The sequence below is a fragment of the Eretmochelys imbricata genome, chromosome 11, assembly GCF_965152235.1.
Source record: "Eretmochelys imbricata isolate rEreImb1 chromosome 11, rEreImb1.hap1, whole genome shotgun sequence".
Classification (NCBI taxonomy): Eukaryota; Metazoa; Chordata; order Testudines; family Cheloniidae; genus Eretmochelys; species Eretmochelys imbricata.
In genome coordinates, this window is record NC_135582.1 from 4,473,039 (window position 1) to 4,499,079 (window position 26,041).

The window sequence follows — 26,041 nt, forward strand, 5'->3', positions numbered from 1 at the left end:
ATGTGCATGATAATCAAGTTAGGCCATTTCCTGCACAAATCCAGGTTCTCTCACTCCCTCACCCCCCTCCAAAAACCCACCCCCATACACACACAAACTCACTCTCCTGCTGGTAATAGCTCATCCAAACTGACCACTCTCCAAGTTTAAATCCAAGTTAAACCAGAACATCTGGGGGGGTGGGGGGTAGGAAAAAACAAGAGGAAATAGGCTACCTTGCATAATGACTTAGCCACTCCCAGTCTCTATTTAAGCCTAAATTCTGGTGGCTGAACTTTGTGACTTTGTCCTTACCCATAACTATTTCACATTTGGGGACAATGTATACCTTCAGATCAGCGGCACTGCTATGGGTACCCGCATGGCCCCACAGTATGCCAACATTTTTATGGCTGATTTAGAACAACGCTTCCTCAGCTCTCGTCCCCTAAAGCCCCTACTCTACTTGCGCTATATTGATGACATCTTCATCATCTGGACCCATGGAAAAGAAGCCCTTGAGGAATTCCACCATGATTTCAACAATTTCCATCCCACCACCAACCTCAGCCTGGTCCAGTCCACACAAGAGATCCACTTGCTGGACACTACAGTGCTAATAAACAATGGTCACATAAACACCACCCTATACCGGAAACCTACTGACCGCTATTCCTACCTGCATGCCTCCAGCTTTCACCCTGACCACACCACACGATCCATCGTCTACAGCCAAGCTCTGCGATACAACCGCATTTGCTCCAACCCCTCAGACAGAGACAAACACCTACAAGATCTCTGTCAAGCTTTCTTACAACTACAATACCCACCTGCAGAAGTAAAGAAACAGATTGATAGAGCCAGAAGAGTTCCCAGAAGTTACCTACTACAGGACAGGCCTAACAAAGAAAATAACAGAACGCCACTAGCCGTCACCTTCAGCCCCCAACTAAAACCCCTCCAACGCATTATTAAGGATCTACAACCTATCCTAAAGGATGACCCAACACTCTCACAAATCTTGGGAAACAGGCCAGTCCTTGCCTACAGACAGCCCCGCAACCTGAAGCAAATACTCACCAACAACCACATACCACACAACAGAACCACTAACCCAGGAACTTATCCTTGCAACAAAGCCCGTTGCCAATTGTGCCCACATATCTATTCAGGGGACACCATCACAGGGCCTAATAACATCAGCCACACAATCAGAGGCTCGTTCACCTGCACATCCACCAATGTGATTTATGCCATCATGTGCCAGCAATGCCCCTCTGCCATGTACATTGGTCAAACTGGACAGTCTCTACGGAAAAGAATAAATGGACACAAATCAGATGTCAAGAATTATAACATTCATAAACCAGTCGGAGAACACTTCAATCTCTCTGGTCACGCAATCACAGACATGAAGGTCGCTATCTTAAAACAAAAAAACTTCAAATCTAGACTCCAGCGAGAAACTGCTGAATTGGAATTCATTTGCAAATTGGATACTATTAATTTAGGCTTAAATAGAGACTGGGAGTGGCTAAGTCATTATGCAAGGTAGCCTATTTCCTCTTGTTTTTTCCTACCCCCCCCCCCCCCCAGATGTTCTGGTTTAACTTGGATTTAAACTTGGAGAGTGGTCAGTTTGGATGAGCTATTACCAGCAGGAGAGTGAGTTTGTGTGTGTATGGGGGTGGGTTTTTGGAGGGGGATGAGGGAGTGAGAGAACCTGGATTTGTGCAGGAAATGGCCTAACTTGATTATCATGCACATTGTGTAAAGAGTTGTCACTTTGGATGGGCTATCAGCAGCAGGAGAGTGAATTTGTGTGGGGGGGTGGAGGGTGAGAAAACCTGGATTTGTGCTGGAAATGGCCTAACCTGATGATTCCTTTAGATAAGCTATTACCAGCAGGACAGTGGGGTGGGAGGAGGTATTGTTTCATATTCTCTGTGTATATATAAAGTCTGCTGCAGTTTCCACGGTATGCATCTGATGAAGTGAGCTGTAGCTCACGAAAGCTCATGCTCAAATAAATTGGTTAGTCTCTAAGGTGCCACAAGTACTCCTTTTCTTTTTGCGAATACAGACTAACACGGCTGTTACTCTGAAACCTGTTAAAGGCTTAGTAATTAAAGAGAATCTGGTCTGTTTATGCAGACACTTCAGAAGTACCTGTCAAAAGCACTGTGCATTGTTATTACAACTGCAGGGCAGCTGGAAATACAGAAAGACTTAGCGGTAGGATAGTAAAACAAACATCCACACAAATATGAGAGGAGTGTGGAAGTAAATCACAGCGCTGAAAAGGACAATGGATTTTGCAAATAATGGTGGTACAAATATTTGTGCACGCCCTTGGATGTTAAGAAGGAGAACCTGGAGGACACTAGGATGGCTGGAGACCACAGGGTTAAACTGGTGCTGACTACAGACTTGAGTTAAGGGCCAATGTGAGCACAAGAACAAATGGATATACATGGGCCATCAACAAGTTTAGGCTTCAAATTAGGCGGTCTACATCCACACAGGTGTGCTGCTACGGCCGTGTTGCTGTAAGGCATGCGGTGTAGCCGCACTTTGTCGGCAGGAGAGAGGTCTCCTGCTGACAAAATAAAAACACCCCAACAAGGGGAGGTAACTTTGTCAGCAGGAGAGCGTCTCCTGCTAACAATGCGCTGTGTACACCCGCACTCGTTGGTAACACTTTTGTCGGTCGGCGGGTATTTTTTTCACCCCCCGATTGACAAAAGTTTTACTGACGAAAGTGCAGTGTAGACATAGTCTTAGATGCAGGTTTCTAACCATCAGAGGAATGAAGTTCTGTAACAGCTTTCCAAAAGGACTAGTGGGGGCAAAAAAACTAACTTGTTTCAAGACTGAGCTAGATAGCTTTACGGAGGGGATAGTATAATGACGTTGCCTACAATGGCATATGGTCCATGAGTGACTGCTATTAGCAAATATCTCCAGTGGACAGAGATGTGGCACTAGATGGGGAGGGCTCTGAATTACTACAGAGAATGCTTTCACAGGTGTCTGGCTGGTGGGTCTCAAATGCTCAGGGCTGACTGATTGCCATATTTGGGATCGGGAAGGAATTTTCACCAAGTCAGATTGCCAGAAACCCCAGAGGATTTTCACCCTCCACTGCAGCACAGGGCATGAGTCACTTACTGGTTTGAACTAGAGTAAATGGTAAATTCTCTGTAACTTGAAGTCTTGACATTGAGATTTGAGGTCTTCAGTACCTCAGTCAGAAGTTATGGGCCTATTTCAGGAGTGGGTGGTTGAAGTTTTGTGGTCTGTGATGTGAAGGTGGTCAGACAAGATTATCATGATGGTCTCTTCTGGTCTTAAAGACTATGAGTCAACCAACTGTCTAAGAGCAACTGAAATTAACTGACCATTTCTCCAATACCAATTTCCAAATACTGTTTCCCCCCCTCAAATGTTCTGACTAAAACTGGCAGGAATTTTTTTTTGTCAAAAAAAAAAAAAAGTACCATTTTGACAAAAATCATTTTTTCCACGATCATAGAAAATTAAATGAAATTTCATTTTGAAACAAATGGAAAAACGTTTTGACATTTTTAGAATGAAAAGCTTTGATTTTTTTTGTTTCAAAGTGACTTTTCATTACAAAATGTACTTTTTTTAATATATTTTTTTAAAAAGATCAACATCAACACATTTCAAAATTTACTGAAATTAAACATTTTGATTTACTCAATTTTAAAAATATTTCATTTTGTGAAAAATTAAAAAAAATATTCACAAATCAGGATATTTTTTCCAAAAGCTCAAATTTTTTTGCAAGGTGGAAAACCCAGCTTCCAACCAACTCTAGTTCTGACTGCCTGAAGTCACAAAACATCTCAGGACACTTTCAATACAAGGGGAGGGGGGGGTTAATGGAGATTATCTTGGCTAAATTCCAGTCTGAGTTATTTACTCCCTGAATTCTTCTGCAGTTTCAACTGCCTTACTTTTCACATCACCCCTAAAAGCTATATACAACATCATTGCCATATTCCACCCCTGCAAACAGCTGCATTTCCGTGACGGGTAAGGTGATTTTTGTACAGTTCCTTAAAGAGACTGATATACTGATTTTTCTTAAGAACAGAGGCATAAACCAACCTTAAGAAATTATTATAAATTGTTATACGTTTTCTTACCATATCTTTTGCTAGGTATGCTCTTAAACACAGCGATGAGTTCTGCATTGTAGCCTACTTCAACCTGGAATCGGTCTTCACTGTGCTTCACGCACCTTCCTTTGATAACACTGGGTACTTTTCTATGACAAAATATTTCCAAGTTAGAGCCTACACCACTAGAACTGGCCACCTTTTGCATCTTACCCTCCTTCAACAGAGTGGGTGGCCGCATAGTGCCACAAAACTGTGAGATGCTATCCTTTTGGGGGAAGGGTCCACAGGTTGGTTTCCCTGCATTTGTTGACATTTCAGAATCACTCAAGGTAGCACTGCTCGGTGATGGCATGTATTTCATGCCAACATGTCCACTGGCAGATCTGTTCAGATTTTGTAAACGTTTAACATCATCAGGGTGCTCCTTAGCAGTTAATCTAGGATGAGAAGGTTCTGTAGGTTTTTTGAATGTTGCGTGGTACTTGGGTTGCTCAGAACCTGAATAATGTTGATGGGGACTCAAAGAATTCTGGAGTATCGGGAGGGATTGTTTAGTGCTGCACATTTGACTCCACGAATCTTGCTTTGAGCCCTCTGAACAATTCTCCTGTTGCACGCCACATGAACCAGCCATCTGCTGGGGTGCGTTAAAGTGATTATATCCTTTATGAACATAGCTCTTCTGCGCCACATGGCTGCTGGGTGTCTGCTGGTGTTGGTTAATGAACCTAACGTGATTGTTTTCTTGTTTCATACACTGATGCTCCAGGTTTCTTCGATAGCTTGGATTCTGCTGGTTGGATTGTTGGCTAGTGAGCCCATCAGGCCCTCCTTGCTGGGCTGCTAGTCTCTCTGCTCTTCTAGCCAAGGCCTTTTGTCTGTTCTCCTCAATTTTTCTTTTCTGTTCTTCCGTAAGGCCAGATGACATCTTCCACAATTAAAATGATAGTCCTGAATCCTGTGTGTTGAATACTAGTGAGGAAGCCAACTGTTCCTTTTACAGGACTGGAGGCGAACCTAAATAAAACACAAGACCAAGGTTCTGGTAAATTTTAACCATATGCATGGAAGGCATTTGTTTTTTATTGATGAAATGGTGCCACTGGCACCTAGACACCAGAGTGACTGGTGCAGTACAAATACCTAAAATAAAAGCAAGGCAACAGCATGGACTCAGGGCTAGACTTAAGCCATATGCAAAGTGGGCAACCATAGAGACACTCGCCTTTGGGGTCCCTGCACCCTACACCTCCTTGCTTAAAAAAAAAAAAAAAAAAAAAGAACAAAACACCCCACATACGCCAACTACCAAAGTCTTCCCTCAACCCCACCAAGATTTGTGCATATCCTGAAATACAACTGAGCCCTTGCACATGACCTCCCATAGGGCTCTGAACAACATCGGGCCAGCCCGACGTGGATGCAGTCAGAAAAAATGACTGAAGAAATCTCTCATCCATGCAACTAGCCTGGAAATCAAGGGCCTTGACTCCTAAGGGAGAGGGGGGTAGGGGTGGGAAAGTATTGTATGACCAAACGTTATCCTTCCGGCTCAGCCTCTTGCAGCAAGTGGCAAACTCAAATTGAGCCCCATAATCCATGGCGCACGGCAAGGGCTCACCTCCTGCCTTGGGAAATTTACACTTCCAGCACCAATGGCATTCCCATAGCTACAGGTAGCAATTCAGCCCCTTCCTCTGAGAAATTCAAAGGTGACGACGGCTCATTCACCCCACCCTCTCCCAGATACTGGGGCTCACTCCCCTACCCCTCCTGGATGCCGGGGCTCACCCTCCACCTCTCCCAGCTACTGGGGCTCATCCCCCTCTGCCCCCCCTAGGTACTGTGGCTCACCCCCCCAGAAACCTGGGCTCCCCCCTGCCCCTCCCAGATACTAGGGCTCACCCCCCCCCAGGTACTGGGGCTCACCCCCCTCTGCCCCCCCCAGCAACTGGGGCTCTGCCCCGCCAGGTACTGGGGCTCACCCCCCTCTGCCCCCCCCAGCAACTGGGGCTCTGCCCCCCCAGGTACTGGGGCTCCGCCCCTCCCAGGTACTGGGGCTCACACCCCCCATCAACTGGGGCTCACCCCCTCCACCCCTCCCAGCTACTAGGGCTCACCCAGCTACGGGGGCTCGGCTCAGCGCCGCCCCTCCCGGAGCCGGGCTCCCTCGAGGGCCCCGGCGTCACGTGGCCGACGGGAGCCACGCGCCCCTCCCCACGGCGGCCGTCGCCCTGGTACCTGCGCGCACGCAGCCCCGCGGGCCGCTCCCAACGCAGGGCGAGAGGCGGAGCCCGCCCCCCAGGAGTGCGCATCTGTCCGGACTACAACTCCCAGCAGGCAGCGCCCCACCGGGAGGGGGAGATTAGCTGGCGGGGCGCGCGCTGCATGCTGGGAATTGTGGTCCCGTTGCACCGTGGGAGATGTAGTCTCCCGAAGCCCACCTCACGAGCAGTAGTCTAGTGGTTAAGTTTACACCCTGGGCGGGGGAGAGGCAGCAGGACGCCTGGGTTCTCCAGCTGGCTCTGCCATTGACCGTGTGGCCACGTGGCATCATCTCCCTCCATGCCTCAGTTTCACCCATATAATATAATTAATAATAGCATGAATAGTGTGTAGTTGGTAATGACAGTATGGGAGGTGCCTTCCTCACCCTGCGAATGGTGTGTAATGTCCACCCCACCACACCCTAATGCAAAAATGAGAGTAATATCTTACCTCCCCCGCCTTGTCTCTTAGATCGTAACAACATTTCCGGGGGGGGGGCGGGTCAGGGGGAAGGAAAGGCAATCAGTGGGTCACAAGGCTTTGGAAATATTGTTACAATCTAAGAGACAAGGTGGGGGAGGTAATCTCTCTTATTGGACCAGCTTCTGTTGGTGAGAGAGACAAGCTCTCAAGCTACACACAGAAAACATACCTTTTCTCAGGTTTTTTTCGGGAGCACACTCCCAGCTCTCTGGCAGCCAGCCTCATCCAAGGCCTCACCAGAGGACCTGAAGAAGAGCTCTGTGTAGCTCAAAAGCGCGTCTCTTTCACCAGCAGAAGTTGATCCAGTAAAAGATGTTACCTCACCTACCTTGTCTCATATGCTAGGACCAACACAGCTAGGACAACGCTGCAAATTACAGTCTAAAGCAAAGAAAACCTCGCTCCCCCACTCCTGGCACTTCAAGATCAAGCACCCTCTGTCAGCCTCTCAAAACACACTGTGATAAATGAAAGGTGGAGGGATAGCTAGCTCCCTTTTACAGACACCCAGCCAGCCAGTTAGCTATAAAATCCCTCTTAGTAGCTGTTCTCTACTTGCTTTCCCTGTAAAGGGTTAAAAAGTCTCGTTGCTATGCATAGGTAAAAGGAAGTGAGTGGGCACCTGGCCAAAAAAGCCAATGGGAAGGCTAGAACTTTTTTTAAATTAAAACAAAGACTCCCCTTATGTGTGTCTGTTGTTGTTCTCTGGGGAGAGGCAAACAGGGCAAAGACTATGCTGTAAGAAGCTTGGAGCCAGCTATGCAAAAATCATCAGAATCATACTAGAAACTACTCATTTATAACCCCAGATATGTAAGTAGATCAGAAAATGTCTAGGAAGATGCAGGTTTCAGAGTAACAGCCGTGTTAGTCTGTATTCGCAAAAAGAAAAGGAGTACTTGTGGCACCTTAGAGACTAACCAATTTATTTGAGCATAAGCTTTCGTGAGCTACAGCTCACTTCATCGGATGCAATTAGGTTTATCCCTTTTATTTCTTTATGGCTTGTGGACTCCTTTGTGCTAACCCCAGGTGCTTTTGTTTTGCTTGTAACCTTTAAGCTGGACCTCAAGAAAGTTATTTTTGGTGCTTAATTCTTGTAAGTGTTTTTTTAAAAAAAGATCTATCAATAGCCTGAGTTTTCAGATGTATTTTCTTTTTGTTTTTAATAAAATTTACCTTTTTTAAAAACAGGATTGAATTTGTGTCCTAAGAGGTTTGTGCACATTGTTTAATTAGTTGGTGGCAACAGCTGATTTCCTTTGTCTTTTTCTCTCAGCTCTTCCCCTGGGGGTGTGTGTGTGTGTGTGTGTGTGAAAGGGCTTGAGGGTACCCCACACGAAGGAATTCCCAAGTGCGCCTTCCTGGGTTCTCAAGGGGGTTTGGCCCTTGGGTGGTAGCAGCATTTATCCATCCAAGGTCAGAGAGAAGCTGTAACCTTGGGATTTAATTCAAGCCTGGAGTGGCCAGTATTAATTTTTAGGTTTCAGAGTAACAGCCGTGTTAGTCTGTGTTCGCAAAAAGAAAAGGAGTACTTGTGGCACCTTAGAGACTAACCAATTTATTTGAGCATGAGCTTTCGTGAGCTACAGCTCACGTTATAGGAAGTGAAAACGAAAGCTCATGCTCAAATAAATTGGTTAGTCTCCAAGGTGCCACAAGTACTCCTTTTCTTTTTATTAATTTTTAGAATTCTTGCGGACTCCGACCTTCTGCACTCAAAGTGCCAGAGTGGGAAATCAGCCTGGACACACACACAAGTTATTTGGTGTTAGCACTATGATCCCTGACACATTTTTAACTCTTACTTTTATAGCACTGAGGCTATACCTGAGGCTGAATGACATATTTGCCAAGGTGCATGGTAAGGAGAGAGAACAGTGTGGGAAGGGAAGGGAAGAAGGACACAGAGAAACTCACACTGGAGAAGAGAAAGTATAAGGGAGTCTGTATCCCAGCGTGAAGCGCTGAAGCAGTTCAAACAGGAATTAATTCAGGGAATTAATGGACTGTGCTATGCAGGAGGGCAGACTAGATGATCACAACAGTCCCTTCTGACCTTAGAACCATGGAAAGCAAATGTAAGGAAGTTGGAAAAACATTGAATGTTGAATAAAGGATCCCTGGTGTGAAAAAGTAGAGAAACATTATTTCACTGTATTCATTATACATGAGAACCCAGTGAAGCAGTTCCTGTTGGAGGACTGGATTGAGTGGGGATGCCAATACTGAATAGCCAGTGTTGTGTCCTCTTAGCAGGACTAATATGGGCATACAACATGGGAATTACACGAAATGGAGTCTTAGCCCCTTCCCCCCATGCCCACTGCCCTATCCCACAATGCTGAGCTTGGGGCCCATGATCCACTGTGTTTGCATGTGCAGTTTTCTCCCACCTGGCAGACCCATGGGATGGGGGCAGGGAAGCCAGCTGGCAGTTTTATAAATTATCATCTATTCATTCGTCTCTCTACTTGTAATTAAACCTTAATTTACTTCTTGATTAAAAAGCAATGGCCATCAATAGTCAGGAGCTCATCAGCCTGAAAAAAGCAGGGAAATCAACAATAAGGTGCAACATGACAAATAACAAAAGCCATAGGAGTTCACTCATCCATTTGGCAGCGTGTATACACACACACAATCCTCTGCACAAACATAAATGCACTATACACTCTCCCTTAGATAACACACACGGAATATATGTGTGCACACACAACCCCACAATGACTCACCTTTCTGCATGCACACGTTTACGCACAGAGACGCACTATTACACACAAATACATACATATCTACCTGTTCACAAACGTACACAGAGAGATTCATATAATAGATGAACCCAAGCTGCAAAATTTGGATCTGGATCCAGCTTCTGAATTCCCTAAGTTTGGGTGTATTTGGGTCCAGGGTTTTGTCTTGGCCTGCTATAGAAAGAGGGAGCAGATGCAAAATTTGGATCTGGTTCCAGTTTCCAAACTCTTTCCCCAGGCTTTTGTCTGTCTGTTTTGTGGTGCGAAAGGATCCTCAGAGCTAGGGACTTGGTTCTAGCCCATCTATAATTACTGCGCCACCAGCTGTGTGCTGGCAGATTCTGGGTGGGAACACTGCAGAGGAAGAAAGAAGCAAATGACAGACACTCTTTGTGTCTCATGCAGCTCAAGCCTTAGACCTTTTTATTGCTCTAAGCAAGACTTGATCCCAGTGCCACATATGGGCCAGAGAGAGAGAGAGCAGAGCCTGAGAGTACCCAGCCACCTTGGCATTCCATGTGGCTGCTTGTTTCCAGTTCCATAGTGAGGGGCACATAAGGTTGTGTCAGCGGTGGAAAGAGGCCTTGGGAAAGGGGAAACAAGCCCTTATTTGGGGGGAGGAGGATCTCTCTGACCTCCTGGGGGTGATGTCGACTTGAGATACAAGTGTCATTTGCAGAAATTGTCAGATCCAAACAGGAGCATTTGCTTGGGGTTGCAGTGTCAAGCAGAAATACAGTCAAACGTTAAGACATTTACTCTGTGTGATGCATCTCCAGTGAGGTGTGAGAAACAAATGGAGAGTGCAAGGAATAGACCTGTTGTGAAATGAAAGGCCATTTGCAAGCAGTTTGCTGGTAGCTCTCAGGCAGCCTCTCTCTTGGAGATTTCAGCCCAGCTTCCAGCTACTCTCCTAACTCCATTTATAAGTTTATGGAGCAGAGATGCAACAACAAAAAGCTGAAGCACAGCAGGGTCAGCTGAGACACCCAGCCTGCCGGGGAGGAGGAGGAGATCTCCAAGTCATTAAGAGCAGCTCCTCTGGTTGATGAAAGAGCAGCATTGATCACAAGGTTCAGTCATTCCCTCTTTGAACAACTCATTTAGGGTGATGCAGTTGTGGGTTTCCACAGTGGCTTGAGCTACCACTTTGATGTAATGAGCAGGCTGGTCAATGTGTGTTGCCACTGCCCTCTACTGGTTGGAATGAGAACTGCTGATCTGTGTGTCAAAAATTCTATACAGCTAGCCGCTAAGGGCGATTCTTCTTTATCTAAAATGTGCTTTTAGAGCTGTTCTGCAGTCTTGTTGACCTTGCTTTTAGGATATTGTTCCATCTAAACTTTCCTTTCCTCATTTCATCTTACTATTCCTTGGACCAACCTGCATGATTCCTTTATACCTTTGAGATACGTGGAGACAATTATGTTCCCTCTTAGTGTTTAGTAATGCTGTATAGGTTCACACTTTTACTCCTTCCCCCACAGCTAGAACTGGAACCATTGATCTGAAGATTTCACCATTATTTAATCTTTGGATTCTGATCTGGATCTGAACTTCCCAGCTTTGGCCCATCTCCAGAGTAGGTGGGACCAAATTTCCAGGCCCAAACAGATCTGAATTTTGAGAAAGGTAGGATTGTGATTTGGATCTGAACTTAGTGGCTTAGATCCATCTTTCCTAACTCTGTTCCCTCTGGTTCCTTAGTCACTTTCTCTGAATTCCCTCCGCTTTGTCTCTCTAGCATGGCCAGATGCCCAGCACTGTATGCAAGACTCGAGATTTATGAGTTCAAGCACCCTTAAGGTTATCCGTGTAAAAATAAAGAAACGTACTGCCTTCGTCTGCAGCTTTCTGTGAACATTCTTTGTGTGCAGGGTCATTGCTCCCTGCCTCCACAATGACTGCCATCTTGGTGTAAGCCAGTTCTCCTTGTTACTCAGTGGCGGATTACTGCATGGGCCAGTGGAGCCCGTGCCCAGGGGCCCTGACCAATTTGGGGGCCCCGGAAAAGTCTCTCCCCAGGGCTGTGGTGGGGGCATAGAGCTTCTCCAGTCTCGGGGCTGCAGTGAGAGTGGGGTGGGCAAAAAGGAGCAAGCAGGGGGTGGGGCCGTGAGGGAAGGGACAGAACGGGGCGGGGGTCACAGGCGGAAGGGGTCGAACGGGGCGGGGTCGCAGGCAGAAGGGGTGGGGCAGGGCCACTGTTCTGGTGCGGTCCCCCACACACAAACACACTTGCTTCAGCCCAGGGCCCCAGGAGACCTTAATCTGCCTCTGCTGCTACTGGACCAGTCAATGGAAGGGGAATGGGCGGCCCCCTTGCTCCGCTCTCTTGAGACACTGTTCTTTATTTACCCAGCTTCTGCTTCCCTAGCACACTGAAACCTTCCTGCCAGAAGCATTGACTCCTTGAACACATTGCAAGGGCTCCTGTCTGTGCTTCTCGGCAAGGTCCTGAGGCCTGGACTACCCTACAAAGTTAGGTCAACGTACGACAACATGTGTTGACCTCGCTGTGCACGTGCCCGCACCAAAATTTGTTTCCCAGTGACCTAAGTACCATGTCACAGTGACTTCCCCAAATGACGCAGAGCCGTAGTCCCCCTATTCAGGTCAACACAGCGCGACTGTAGACACTGTGTGACCAGTGCCAACCCTAACCATCCTGTAGCAGCTGTCCCACAATTCCCCAGACTCTGTGATAGTGGCCACTCTGGTCACAATTTGGAACTCCGCTATTCAGAGATCATAGAAATTGGAAGCCCTCTGCCCGATAAGCCCCTCTACATGTGTCTGAAATGCCTTTTCCTGATGCGCTCACCGTGGTGAGCACACCGACCAGCTCACCTTTGTTCTTTCCATCCGACCAAGCCAACTCCATGCACATGGGGCAGCAGAGGTGCTCCTGCCTGGAACAGATAAGAAGTACTGAATATCCAGAACAACTGGGGAGAAAGAGATTGTGCAAGCAGAGCTACAGACTAACCCATGGGAACATTGACACCTACAAGCAGATTGTACGGGGGATGCTGGCAAAGGGGCTGACAGGGATCAACAGCCATACCACATGAGAGCAAAGGAACTACACCAGGCAAACTGGAATGCAAGGGAGGGCAACGAGAAATCTGGTGGTACCACACAGACCTGCTGCTTTTACGATGAACTGCATGCCTTACCTGGCAGGGACCGCTCCAGCACCCCATGTACGACTGTGGACACTTTTCAGGAGCCACGGAAGAGGACAAAATCATGGGGGTGGACAACAGCAAGGGACTCAAACCAGGCCACAAGCCAGGAGTTGTTTGAACCTCCTTCGGAGTCAAGCCAGCCCTGCCAGGCAAATGCAGAGGAGATCACCGATGAATTGGCAGGGAGTTCGGGTAAGTTTGCACAGAAATGATTCCTTACAGTTCTTGCCCTTCTTTTTATTCCCCCAAACCTCATAGCTACTAGATCGCATGCCCTGATTCTCATGGGTGACTTTAATTTTCCTGATATCTGCTGGGAGAGCAATACTGCGGTGCATAGACAATCCAGGAAGTTTTTGGAAAGCGTAGGGGACAATTTCCTGGCGCAAGTGCTAGAGGAGCCAACTAGGGGGGGCGCTTTTCTTGACCTGCTGCTCACAAACCGGATAGAATTAGTGGGGGAAGAAAAAGTGGATGGGAATCTGGGAGGCAGTGACCATGAGTTGGTTGAGTTCAGGATCCTGACACAGGGAAGAAAGGTAAGCAGCAGGATACGGACCCTGGACTTCAGGAAAGCAGACTTCGACTCCCTCAGGGAACGGATGGCCAGGATCCCCTGGGGGACTAACTTGAAGGGGAAAGGAGTCCAGGAGAGCTGGCTGTATTTCAAGGAATCCCTGTTGAGGTTACAGGGACAAACCATCCCAATGAGTCGAAAGAATAGTAAATATGGCAGGCGACCAGCTTGGCTTAATGGTGAAATCCTAGCGGATCTTAAACATAAAAAAGAAGCTTACAAGAAGTGGAAGGTTGGACATATGACCAGGGAAGAGTATAAAAATATTGCTCGGGCATGTAGGAATGAAATCAGGAGGGCCAAATCGCACCTGGAGCTGCAGCTAGCGAGAGATGTCAAGAGTAACAAGAAGGGTTTTTTCAGGTATGTTGGCAACAAAAAGAAAGCCAAGGAAAGTGTGGGCCCCTTACTGAATGAGGGAGGCAACCTAGTGACAGAGGATGTGGAAAAAGCTAATGTACTCAATGCTTTTTTTGCCTCTGTTTTCACTAACAAGGTCAGCTCCCAGACTGCTGCGCTGGGCATCACAAAATGGGGAAGAGATGGCCAGCCCTCTGTGGAGATAGAGGTGGTTAGGGACTATTTAGAAAAGCTGGACGTGCACAAGTCCATGGGGCCGGACAAGTTGCATCCGAGAGTGCTGAAGGAATTGGCGGCTGTGATTGCAGAGCCATTGGCCATTATCTTTGAAAACCCGTGGCGAACGGGGGAAGTCCCGGATGACTGGAAAAAGGCTGATGTAGTGCCAATCTTTAAAAAAGGGAAGAAGGAGGATCCTGGGAACTACAGGCCTGTCAGCCTCACCTCAGTCCCTGGAAAAATCATGGAACAGGTCCTCAAAGAATCAATCCTGAAGCACTTGCATGAGAGGAAAGTGATCAGGAACAGCCAGCATGGATTCACCAAGGGAAGGTCATGCCTGACTAATCTAATCGCCTTTTATGATGAGATTACTGGTTCTGTGGATGAAGGGAAAGCAGTGGATGTATTGTTTCTTGACTTTAGCAAAGCTTTTGACACGGTCTCCCACAGTATTCTTGTCAGCAAGTTAAGGAAGTATGGGCTGGATGAATGCACTATAAGGTGGGTAGAAAGCTGGCTAGATTGTCGGGCTCAACGGGTAGTGATCAATGGCTCCATGTCTAGTTGGCAGCCGGTGTCAAGTGGAGTGCTCCAGGGGTCGGTCCTGGGGCCGGTTTTGTTCAAGATCTTCATAAATGATCTGGAGGAGGGTGTGGATTGCACTCTCAGCAAATTTGCGGATGATACTAAACTGGGAGGAGTGGTAGATACGCTGGAGGGGAGGGATAGGATACAGAAGGACCTAGACAAATTGGAGGATTGGGCCAAAAGAAATCTGATGAGGTTCAATAAGGATAAGTGCAGGGTCCTGTGCTTAGGACGGAAGAATCCAATGCACCGCTATAGACTAGGGGCCGAATGGCTAGGCAGCAGTTCTGTGGAAAAGGACCTAGGGGTGACAGTGGATGAGAAGCTGGATATGAGTCAGCAGTGTGCCCTTGTTGCCAAGAAGGCCAATGGCATTTTGGGATGTATAAGTAGGGGCATAGCGAGCAGATCGAGGGACGTGATCGTTCCCCTCTATTCGACATTGGTGAGGCCTCATCTGGAGTACTGTGTCCAGTTTTGGGCCCCACACTACAAGAAGGATGTGAATAAATTGGAGAGAGTCCAGCGAAGGGCAACAAAAATGTTTAGGGGTCTAGAACACATGACTTATGAGGAGAGGCTGAGGGAACTGGGATTGTTTAGCCTGCAGAAGAGAAGAATGAGGGGGGATTTGATAGCTGCTTTCAACTACCTGAAAGGGGGTTCCAAAGAGGATGGCTCTAGACTGTTCTCAATGGTAGCAGATGACAGAACGAGGAGTAATGGTCTCAAGTTGCAGTGGGGGAGGTTTAGATTGGATATTAGGAAAAACTTTTGCACTAAGAGGGTGGTGAAACACTGGAATGCGTTACCTAGGGAGGTGGTAGAATCTCCTTCTTTAGAGGTTTTTAAGGTCAGGCTTGACAAAGCCCTGGCTGGGATGATTTAACTGGGAATTGGTCCTGCTTCGAGCAGGGGGTTGGACTAGATGACCTTCAGGGGTCCCTTCCAACCCTGATATTCTATGATTCTATGATTCATCTCCCTCCCTCTTTTCCTCCTTCCCCACCCCCGGGCTGCCCTTCTTCACCACGTAAAAACGGTGCCCGTGCCACTTGTTAAAGAACACCGGCATTGATTAGTGATTAATTACTTTACTGGCATCATGTTAAAAATACAGCGTTAGAGAATACGTTCTAAAAAACAGTACGGCAGTCTGACGAGAATCCACATCAGAGCAGCGTCCTGGGCTCAGCAGAGGTAGAAGAAAGAGGCAGAACTGGTGCCTGCTTTTCCATTCTCTGGTTCCTTGGGCTAGGTGGGGCGGGGCGGGGCATGGGGAGTACTTTGTTTATCTGAATTGGGAAGTCTCTTTTGTTATCCTGAGAGATCTCGATGAAACGTTCATGGACCTACTCTGTAATCCTCTGCTGGCCACTTCTAGGGATAAAAGCCTTGTTTCTTCCCAGCAAGAGGAGACTTTCCAAAGGCCACTCAGTGATGAGTTCAGCCGGCACCATTGCAGTAAAGAGACTAGCTGCATAGGTGTTAGGGTGGCTTCAAGACACCCTAAGCAGCTAGGTTCTCTATGCATTTGTCACGCTCAGGAGTGAGATGCCAGCCAAGAATCATTGTCTATGAAAATATTGCTAATATTAATTGCATTTTCCCTATGCCCATACCCCACTTTTAAAGCTTCCAGGCAATAGGACAACTCCCCTCCTCCCCCCAAGGCTAGGATATCCTCCCCCCAAGGCTAGGATATCCTCCCCATGGTTTGAGCCATGGAGTATTGCAGTAGCAAGGTGCTCCAGAGCTAAGATGACCCTTTGCATTTCTTATTAAAAGTATTTATGGGAATAATGAAAGGGAGTTTTGAGACTTATCTTTCCCTTCTCATAGTGACTGTAAATCTATTGGTGTATCTGTCTGTTATAATAAGTAGCCTCTGGCGTGGTGGCCTTGACAGGTCCCCTCTATGCCTGCTGAACGTCTGGCCCTGATCAGGAGGAGAAAGAAGAGGTCTAGGGAGGATATGTTCAGCAAGATTCTCCAGTCATCTATGGCCTCAGACAATGAACACAGGGCTTGGAGGGGCCATGTGACCGAGACCAAGGATGAAGGGATCAGCTGGTAGAGGAGCAGGAAAAGGACCAAGAGGCATATCAGGAAATGCACCAGGACACCATGGGTCTGCTCAAACAACAAGCAAATGTTGCAGAGCATCGTTGACCCTCATGCCCAGAGATCAGCGACTCCCAAGCCTTTCCAGTCCTCAGAGAACTCCATGCTCAGCTGGCATCATGGTGTGCACCTGTACCCCTCCCCCTCCATGCCAGAGGAAAACGAGGAGAACCACAGCTACACATATTTGGACCTGTGAACCACCCCAGGCTCAGAACTACTGGTGTTTCATTCCATTTTGGACTGGAGGGTTCAAAGTATGGTGCACCCCATTACACTGTTGCTAGACTCTTTTTACTCTGTTTTGGTTTTTCCACCTTACTTTTGTTGCTTGTTTTGTTGCACACGATAAAATTCTGTTTTGGAAACTCTGAGTATTCATAGCTTGTAAACAGTGAACAATGCCCCTTCAGGGGTCTAGTTCATTTAATTAGCCATCAAACGTGGTTTGTAAACAAGCCTTCTCCATCTGCTGTAAGGCCTCAGGCTTGCTCACTGCCTGGAACCCTGAATTAGCAGGGGAGAGACTGTAGAGTATCTCCCAGGTCTCCTTTCCTGGAAAGCTTTGTAGTCTCTCTCCTCTGGACCCTCCACTCTCTAGGGGCCACTGCTCTCCAGAGAGACACCACTGGGAGTAGCTTCTCACCTGGCTCCCCTAGGGTGCTCTGTCTCCAGAAGCTTCCTCTCTGTGTTCCAGGCTCCAGCCTGAGCCCTCATAACCCTTTGCAAGGCCCTGTTCCTACAGCCGAGCCACTTATCCAATTAACCATCCACATGTGCATCTGGGTTGGCTCATTCTCCTTTGTAGAGCCTGTCATGGGGGTATGTCTACACTGCAGCTGCGAGTGAGCCTCACAGCCCAGGTAGACAGACACATAGTCGCACGCTAAAAATATCACTGTATGGACATTGCAGCACCAGTGAAGGCTCTAGCTAGCCACCCAAGCTCAAGCCCACCTGGCCTCAAGACTCCAAGATCAAGGGGCTAGCCCGAGCTGAAGCATCCACAGAGCTATTGTTAGCATGCAAGCGCAAGCCCCGGTAATACAAGTCTGTCTACTGGGTTGGGAGACTTGTTCCCAGCTACAATGCAGAGATATCCAAAGAGGCTGGGTGCCTGTCAACCTCAGAGAGCCAATCACCCATGACAGGGCTATATAAATGTAATGTATTATAAGTAGCAGGGTATATCTGCAATATGAAGTTATTTATTCTTTTGTTTATGGTACTTTAGTTTTGCATTTTGAGCATAATAAATATTATTATGACCAGCTACTGAGTAACCGCTACAAAGGTGCTGTTTAGAAGTGTGACTACCGAAAGCAGATGCTTGTCGAGTTAAATAAGGAATTTAATTACCCTGCATTTTATCTTGTTTTCAGCAATATGATGACAAATCACATCTTAATAAAATAACATTGGGGGAAGCATAATTCCAGTGCTCCAGGAAATAAAACACAGTATAAATTATAGGCCTGCTCCTACTAAGTCAATCTCATTCAGAAGTCAAGCCTGATGTTAAGATGTTTTAGCAAAATGAACCTTTAATGGTTAGAAAGATTTATGGCTACTTCAGGTTTTAAAAGGCTGAAGTGGAGTGAGGGAGGGGTAGTGCATAGGATACCTCAGGGGATTGGTAATGTGATTAATGCCATTTTATTCCTGTGGTGGGGCAGGTGCGTATGGCTTTCTACAGACAAATAAGAAGATTGGTGTCTTCCCCAAAGTGTTTACGGTCTGTGATGCACATTATATGTTGGACATCATAGTGGGATAGATCGATCAGATTGTGAACTCCATTTTGTATTACGTGCAGAGGGCAGCCTGTTCAATTGCAATACAGATAGCCACCAAGAAAGGAGTGACACCTCACTGAAGTTCTATCATGGAGAAGCCATCAAGACCACAATCTCGGGCTACCCACTTTGCATGATTCTTAGCTACTGATTTCAGAGTAGCAGCCATGTTAGTCTGTATCCGCAAAAAGAACAGGAGTACTTGTGGCACCTTAGAGACTAACACATTTGGGTTTTCTGATTGGGGCAGTAGCTTTCCAGTTGAGCCTGGCCTGAAACACTGACAGCACCCAGATTGACAGGTGGGGTGCAATCAGATAGGGGGAGGGGGACATCTCAGGACTTGTTATATTTTAGAGAGCTGTAACTCTGAAATGCTTTTGAGAGTAATGTGATTGTGGTTAAGAAATTCCTTTGCTCAGCCTGTGTTCCTTACTTTACTGACACGTTGTCCCCAAAGGGGTTAAGCTAGAAGACTAGAGCATTCACAGCCTCAATGAACCTCGGGGGGGCGAGAAGCATGTGTACCTGACTCAGAAGGCTTAGGAAGTCTAAGGCACTGGTTTCAGGACCTTGGGTGGCTGGACTGTGGCTTTCCAGATCCCAAGGAAAGCCTTGGGCAAAAGGGCTGAGACAGACTCAGAGGTAGAAACAGGGACTAGAGTCTGCCCAGACCCAACTGGCTTGGAAGCATCTGAGACCCAGGGGCTAGATTTACTTGTAACAGGCTGAGCTCCATACAGAGGGGTACAAGTTAGGTTGTAACAGATGCATTGAAAAGATAAAGGTCACAACAGTAAAAGATAATGATATGCATTTGTCCTCTAGGAACTACTATATTGTTGAAGACCAGGATTCCAGCGAGTTCCCTATGCTATCGCCAACAAATGGTCAGCACCAGTTCAAGAGGAAGATGCAAAAATGAAGACAAAAAAACCCAAACCTGTAGTGGACAATTATTTAATTGTCACAGGAGATGTTTCTTCCTAATCCTATCAGTTAGTGGTTGGTTTATCCCTAATACTTTTAATTCTGTCTAATGCAATTGTGGATGTTCCCATTATCTATATAAATATCTAATCCTTTCTTGACTCCTATTAAGCTCTGGGCCTCAGATTACTTGTGGCAATGAGTTCCCCTGCCTACTTGTGTTGTATAAAATAATTCCTTATTATCACATTTCAATTTGTTGCCTTTCAATGTGTTTTTATTTGTATTATTGTAGTGCATAGGAGCCCTAGTCATGGACCTGGACCCTATTGTGCTAGGTGCTGTACAGAGTAAAAAGACAGTTCCTGCCCCAGAAAGCCTACAATTTAAGTAGTAGACAGGAGACAACAAATGGATACAGACAGACAGGGGGAGCAAAAGGAAACAATGAGCCAGTATTGATCAGCATGACAGGCAGTGATCTCAGCAGACCAGCAGCCCAACCCCTGTAAATTTTTTTTAGGAATCATAGCAAAGGAGAGTTTTAAGTGGGTCTATCAGATCGCTGACTCACCACCACAGCACCTCCTGCTGGTCATCCTCAGAGCACCCCGTGCTGGCCAGTGTCTCACGTGCCACAGGGCCCATGTCCCTCCCAGACCCTGGTGCCCCTTACCTTAGGGTGCTCCCCACAGCAGTGCCCCCACACTCTGAGTCTCCCTTCCCAGGGGAACCCCCTCCCCCTATGCCCTCCTTGCCTCAGTGTCATCATCTAGCCCCCTTTCTCTGGGGCAAACTGCAGTCTGCAATAGCCACTCATCATTGACAAAGGGGTTGGACAAGCTACCTCTGTCCATATTCCACCTCTGCTGCCCCAATACCTCCTTGGGCCTTTAACAAGGCCTCAGCCTGGGGAATTTCCAGGCTAGAGCTCCCCAGCTGCTCTTGGTACCCTGTGCTCCCAGGCAGCCACATCTTTCCCATTCCAAGGCTGAAATGAGACTGACCCAGCTCCTCCCTCAGCCCTTCTTATACTAGCCCAGCCCAGCCCTGATTGGCTGCCTCAAACCTGCTCGTGATTGGCTCCCCTGGGGCAGCTCTTTCTTAGGGCTGTTTTTAACCCCTTCCAAACTGGAGCGGGGTGACCATCCCGCTACAGGGGGAATTTGAAGATGAACAACGAAGTGTTTTTGTGGATGTAGAAGTACCTGGTGGAATGTATCCATCTTGTTAGTTCCCTTGTCCTGTGTGTATATTTAAGTTTTAGATATACACACCCGTAAAATGCAGTTTTACATTTGTATGAGTTAACGTATTATTTTGAGATAGCAACCCTCTTCAAGAGGGAAGCAGTGGAGTGGAGGTCACTGTTGGATAGGGAGCCTTTTGCTTGTAGGTGGTTGGCTTAAAGCTGGCCCAGCATAGTAGTGGTTGGAAGCTGTGTCCAGTGGTGTGTGTGAAATGAATTGGTGGGAGTCAGGCCACTTCCTAGTGGGCACACATCCATGTCACATGTCCCTGATCTGCTGATAGACAGAGAATGTCCTTTTCCTGGGCTCCCAGTCGCTCCTCTTTTAACAGCAAAAAAAAATTCCTTTAAAAATGGCTAAAAGGCAGGATTTAAGAGCTGAAGACTGAATAGGTAAGGACTGGATTTTCCCTCTTTTTATCAGAGGGAAAAGGAGGTTGATATTTATTGACCTAGGAAAGCTTAGCTCAGAAGCTGCATCTGGACTTTCAGTGAGCCTCTTGCTTCTTTCTAAAAGCTCATGCTTCAGGGCACTAGCCAGCCACCTGCAGGGGTCAGGAAGAGCTCTCCCCCCGCCATGAATTCAGAGCAGGAGTTGGTCTCCTTCCTCTAAAGCATCAGAGATGGCCATGGCTGGAGATGGGATGTTGGATGGGTGGACCAGGGCTCTGAGGTAACACCGAGCATTCTCTCTCTCAGGTGCTTGGCTGGTTGGTTCTTGCTCCCATGCTCAGGGTCTAGCTGATCGCCCTATATGGGGTTGGGAAGGAATTGCCCCCCAGATCAGATTAGCAGTGACTTTGGGGGTAGGGAGGGAAGAAAGATGGATGTCACTTTTCTTTGCAGTGTGTGGTTGTGGGCCACTTGCTAGGGTTATTTGGGTATATCTCACTAAATCATTTCCCTGCTATTGCAAGGACCTCAGGCACTGGTGCACTTCAGCCCCTCCTATCCCCTGCCTGGGGCACATCATAGTCTAGTCTCCCGGGGGCTGTGATACTTTGGTCTCATTTCGGTTGTTGGGTTTGGTTTGTGGGTGCTGGAGGTCATACTAAATGACCTGGTCGTCCCTTCTGGCCTTAAACTCTATGACTCTTTCCCTGTTGTCCAGCTGGGTTCACTGCAGCACAAGGAAATCAAACATCTTCTCCAAGGTCACATAGGTGTGGTACTGGTCTCAGTTTTCACAAGACTATGCCAGTTTTGATAAGGCTGCCCCCACATCCTGGGAACACTGGCTAGCTATTCAGGACCCAATACTGCAAATACTCACATAAGTAACTTTACTCATTGCAGGATCAGGGCCTAAAACAGTCCCCAAATGTATTTGGAACCAATGTGGCATCAGCAAGGCATGCTGTTACATTGTGATTCCCTCACAGTACACCATCATGCAGAGAGAAGTGTGAGGCTAAAAGCAATGCGGCTCATGTCTATGATATCCAGTGTAACATCCTTAGACAATCATAATGTGACAACTTTGTCTGGGAGGACAAAGACTAAGCCCTCATCTGCGCTACAAAAATTCTCCGGTGCTAAAACAGATTTCAGGACCACTTGAAAAATCACTCCAGATAACTTAGCCTTGATCTCCAGCTAAGGAGTGATGATTGTTCTGTACATCAGTGGAAAGGAAGTTTCTCCTAAATTTGCATATACTCTCAGATTTTATTTCTGGCCACAATGTCATGGGGTGTTAGTGATCTCCACATAGTTAATATGCATACAAAAGGCACATTTTTTACAGATTTGCTAGAATTTCATTAATTTACAAAGACAAACATCACTAGAACCAATTAATAGCTAAAAGGTAATTTAGAGATCTATACCTCTTTCTCAGACAGGCAGCACCACTAATTACAAACAAAATTTAAAAAAAAAAAAAATCTAGAAAAGCCAGTTTCTGTAGTCTCACCTCCAGCCCCAGACTCGCCAACAAAGCTGATGTGTTTCCCCTGCGGTTATCCTGTTACCTGGGAATACTCCAAGATTAGAACTTGTTAGTGCTGATTTTGGTGTAGGGAGGGGGAGGACAGCTTGCATGAATCAGATTAAGATATTGACAGCTATTTAGCAACACTCATTCCAGGAATAAGCTTAGCTAAAGATAACACTGCTCATGAAAGGAAGGCATTTTGCACGTGCAGTTATTTTTGCAAAGAGATGTCATATACACTGCGAGTAGTGAGTTGCCAAGGTTTAGTCCCCAGGCAAAAAAAAGATTGCTTTGTAAATCATTTGATCTTGTAAGGAAGAGATCAAGAAAAAGCCCAAGGTGGAGGATATTTCTGTAAGTGTGAGTGTGAGTGTTTTAACTGACTAATAGGGACTGGATGACTTAGGGAATTAACAGCCTTCAGATCCTTTTACCTCCTAGGTTGGTGGTTCAAATTGATCCCAGGTTGGGCATGGCAGAAGGTTGTTGCATCTGACTGTAGGTTAGGTGACAAAAGTAGATGGTTTCAGTCCAGTTCCTCTGTGTTTGTACAGTGCCTAGCACAGTAGGGTACTGGTCCATGACTGAGGTTCAGGTGCTGTGATAATAATCATGGGCAAGCAAACACATCACACACACAAAAATTGGCCCTAACCAGCAGACTTAGCAAGAAGGCCAAGGACCACATGGCCCTTGCAAAACTAATTCCAGTCTCAGATCTAGTGATCTCTAGAATTGGCCTCCTGGGGTTGGGGCTAAGCAATACTGACAGTGGGGAGAATCGCCAGTGTGTGTTACATGCCCCCTCTATGCCTGATCCACAGAGGATGTGCATCGGTCATAGCTCTTCCCTGGCTCAAGCTGTAGAGAACTTACGTGTTTAGCTCCTGAGGTCCCCAGCATTGGGCAAGATGGCAGCCATCACCCTGGCACAGAGATGCCATCTTGCCCAATGCTGGGGCTAGACCAATGACTCTGCTCTGGTCTCCAGGCTTGCCAACCTGGCACCATTCATCAGGGCTACTGATGATTCATCAGCACAACTTTGGTGCAGGGTCTGGAGGCAGAGGAAGGTGGCTGGATAAGAGGGGTGGTGGGAAGTGGGGGAAACAACCACTGGAAGGGAAAGTGACAAGCGTGTCAAGCTGTGTGTGAGTGACACACCCTCCTCGGCTCACACATGGAGCTGAGCGGTGGTGGGGGGGAAAACAAGTTAGTTCTATCAAAGTGTCAGTACAATATACTGCATTGCACTGGCTCACTCTTATCCTGGCCCATAAGTCTGCCAGTAGGTAAGGATCATGCAAACCAGTCATTAATTTATAGCCCAGAAAATGAATCAAAAAGAAAAATATGAGGACGCAGCATGCAGGAAAGAGAAAAAGGGAAAAATCAACCTCTTCTAGCACTCCAGGACCTGACTGTGTTTTCAGTGGGCCAGCAGCTTCACCAGGATTGGATATTTTTAGCTACTGACTGGATGAACAGCCTGCCTCTCAAAGGAAAGGGGAAGGAGGGTTGAGATCCCTTGCGTGCTTGTTCCAGCTGTGGCTAAAGTTTTTCTCGTCCACCCAGCAGCGCTGCAGAGACTGAGCAGGGTTCACTCTGCAATGACTCCACTCAACAGTGGACAGACTAGAGCAGCTAGGGGAGGAGGAAGAGGTGCTCTCAGGGCTTTGCCAGCAGGGGACAAAGCAGGGGCCCAGCAGTTCAAGGGGGGACAGGCTGGGCAAGACAGGGGCGCAGAGGAAGAAGGGTTTTTGGCTGGGGGCACCCCTTATGAGCCACAGTTCCCACATTCGTGGCTCCCTTAGTACCCTCTTTCCCTACATCACTCTTGTCCCAGCTGGAAACAAGTTCTTCCCTCTCATCGAAACGTGTCCAGGCAATGAAAGCATAAGCATACCAGGAAAGGGACTGTCCTTTTGTTCTATATTTGCATAGTACCTAGCCTAATTAGGAGCCCCAGTCACAGACCAGGGCCCAGATGCTGTAGTAATACAAACCATAAATGATCGGCATAATAATGTCCATTAGTATGTTCCGGTTTTCAGCATTGCTGCCTCTTAGGATTCTTATCCCAAGTCTCATGATATTTGGTGGTTTTCTTAAAGCCCCAGCTCCAGATTCATGAGAGTACACTAGAATCTCGACTTTCATTAAAACCAAAACAAATTTCTAGTCCTCCTGCCTAGAGAAACTCCCTGGGGTTTTCCTTTCTTCTTCTTGTTATTGCAAACTGTCACCCAAATCCAGGATTTTTGTTGCTTAGGAGTTTCACTGGTTCTTGCAGTGTATTCCTTCCCAGAGGTGTTTGGGCCATCTTCACGAGTTGCTGTGGGAATGATGTCCCCACACAGAGGATTACGAATCAGATTTCCAGGGGACAATCAGCAGCAGGAGCTGATGAACTTAAGAAACAAAGATCCTGTTTTCACACAACCATCTCTACTAATAAAAGAGAAGGAAGAAACAGAATGATAGTATCAAACTATACACATGATGCGTCCTCACTCAACTCCATCTTCAAAGATGGCATGGTACAGAAGCAGAGGTCTGGGTGCCAGGCAAAATGGGTTCTAATCCTGGCTTTGTCACTGTTGCCTTTGCCACAAGTTGCTTGTTTGGTCTGACTCACTGTTGCCTTTGGACAAGTGATTCTTCTCCACCTTTGTAAAGTGCTTTGAGATCTTTAGATGACACATCCAGTCCGGGTAGGTAGATACTTCAGTGGAAGTTCCTGTGTGAGCATGAGACCTGAAGAACAGGGTTCTTATGTAAGGGTTTTGTGATTTTGATGAATATCTGAAAAAGTAATGGACTCCCAGGTTAAAGTTCTGCCTCCCCCGGTCTTTTCTGAATGGGTTCAGATGTTCATCTTTGAATGAAGATCCAGGGATCTGAACCTAAAGGGAAAATCTCATTAATAATACAGAACTGAGGGAGGAGATCACAGCTAGCCCAGTGCCACGGTGACCCGAGTCTGATCTAAGCTAAAAGCCAATAGGAAGAACACTCACCTTTAACGGCATACAAGAGCTCCTTGTGTGAAATCCCCAGCTCTGTGGTGAAAAATAAATGCTGTTACCTTGACAGTGTCCTTTCTGGAGTAATGTAGGACCTGCTCCTGAGTGGTGCTGAGAACCCTCAATTCAATGGGCCAAGTTCAGTTTTCCACCCTGTGTAAAATGTAATTATAAAAACCCCTTAACTACATAAATCTTATTCTAAACCAATTCATTATCTGGACAGGAAATTATATATGCTTTTGAAATCTCCCTTTAATTAACATAGGTCCATTAGTAAACAGTCAATCTAGCGCAGTGATACTCAGACCGCAAAAGTTCAGGAGCCAAATTAGTGATCAACATTACCTGAAAGAGTCACAATAGTGTGAATTAATTGTTTCATTTACTCATATATATTAGGGCTGTCAA

At 46.8% G+C, this 26,041-nt stretch overlaps 1 protein-coding gene across 6 annotated transcripts in view; it reads right to left on the minus strand.

Moving 5' to 3' along the window:
• The window catches only part of SMARCAL1 (SNF2 related chromatin remodeling annealing helicase 1), a 62,780-nt gene extending 56,327 nt beyond the window's left edge, over nucleotides 1-6,453 (minus strand). For 4 of the 6 annotated variants that reach the window (XM_077829897.1, XM_077829895.1, XM_077829894.1 and 1 more), the window contains exons 1-2: nucleotides 6,251-6,389; nucleotides 4,155-5,147 (exon numbers count right to left, since the gene is read on the minus strand). In XM_077829897.1, the coding sequence (XP_077686023.1) occupies nucleotides 4,155-5,058 (904 nt within the window). In that variant the 5' untranslated portion in view covers nucleotides 5,059-5,147; nucleotides 6,251-6,389. Of the gene's footprint in view, nucleotides 1-4,154; nucleotides 5,148-5,751; nucleotides 5,819-6,250 lie in introns of those variants that run through there. The other 2 variants (XM_077829892.1, XM_077829893.1) reach the window with 2 other exon arrangements.
• Nucleotides 6,454-26,041: the final 19,588 nt, after the last annotated feature.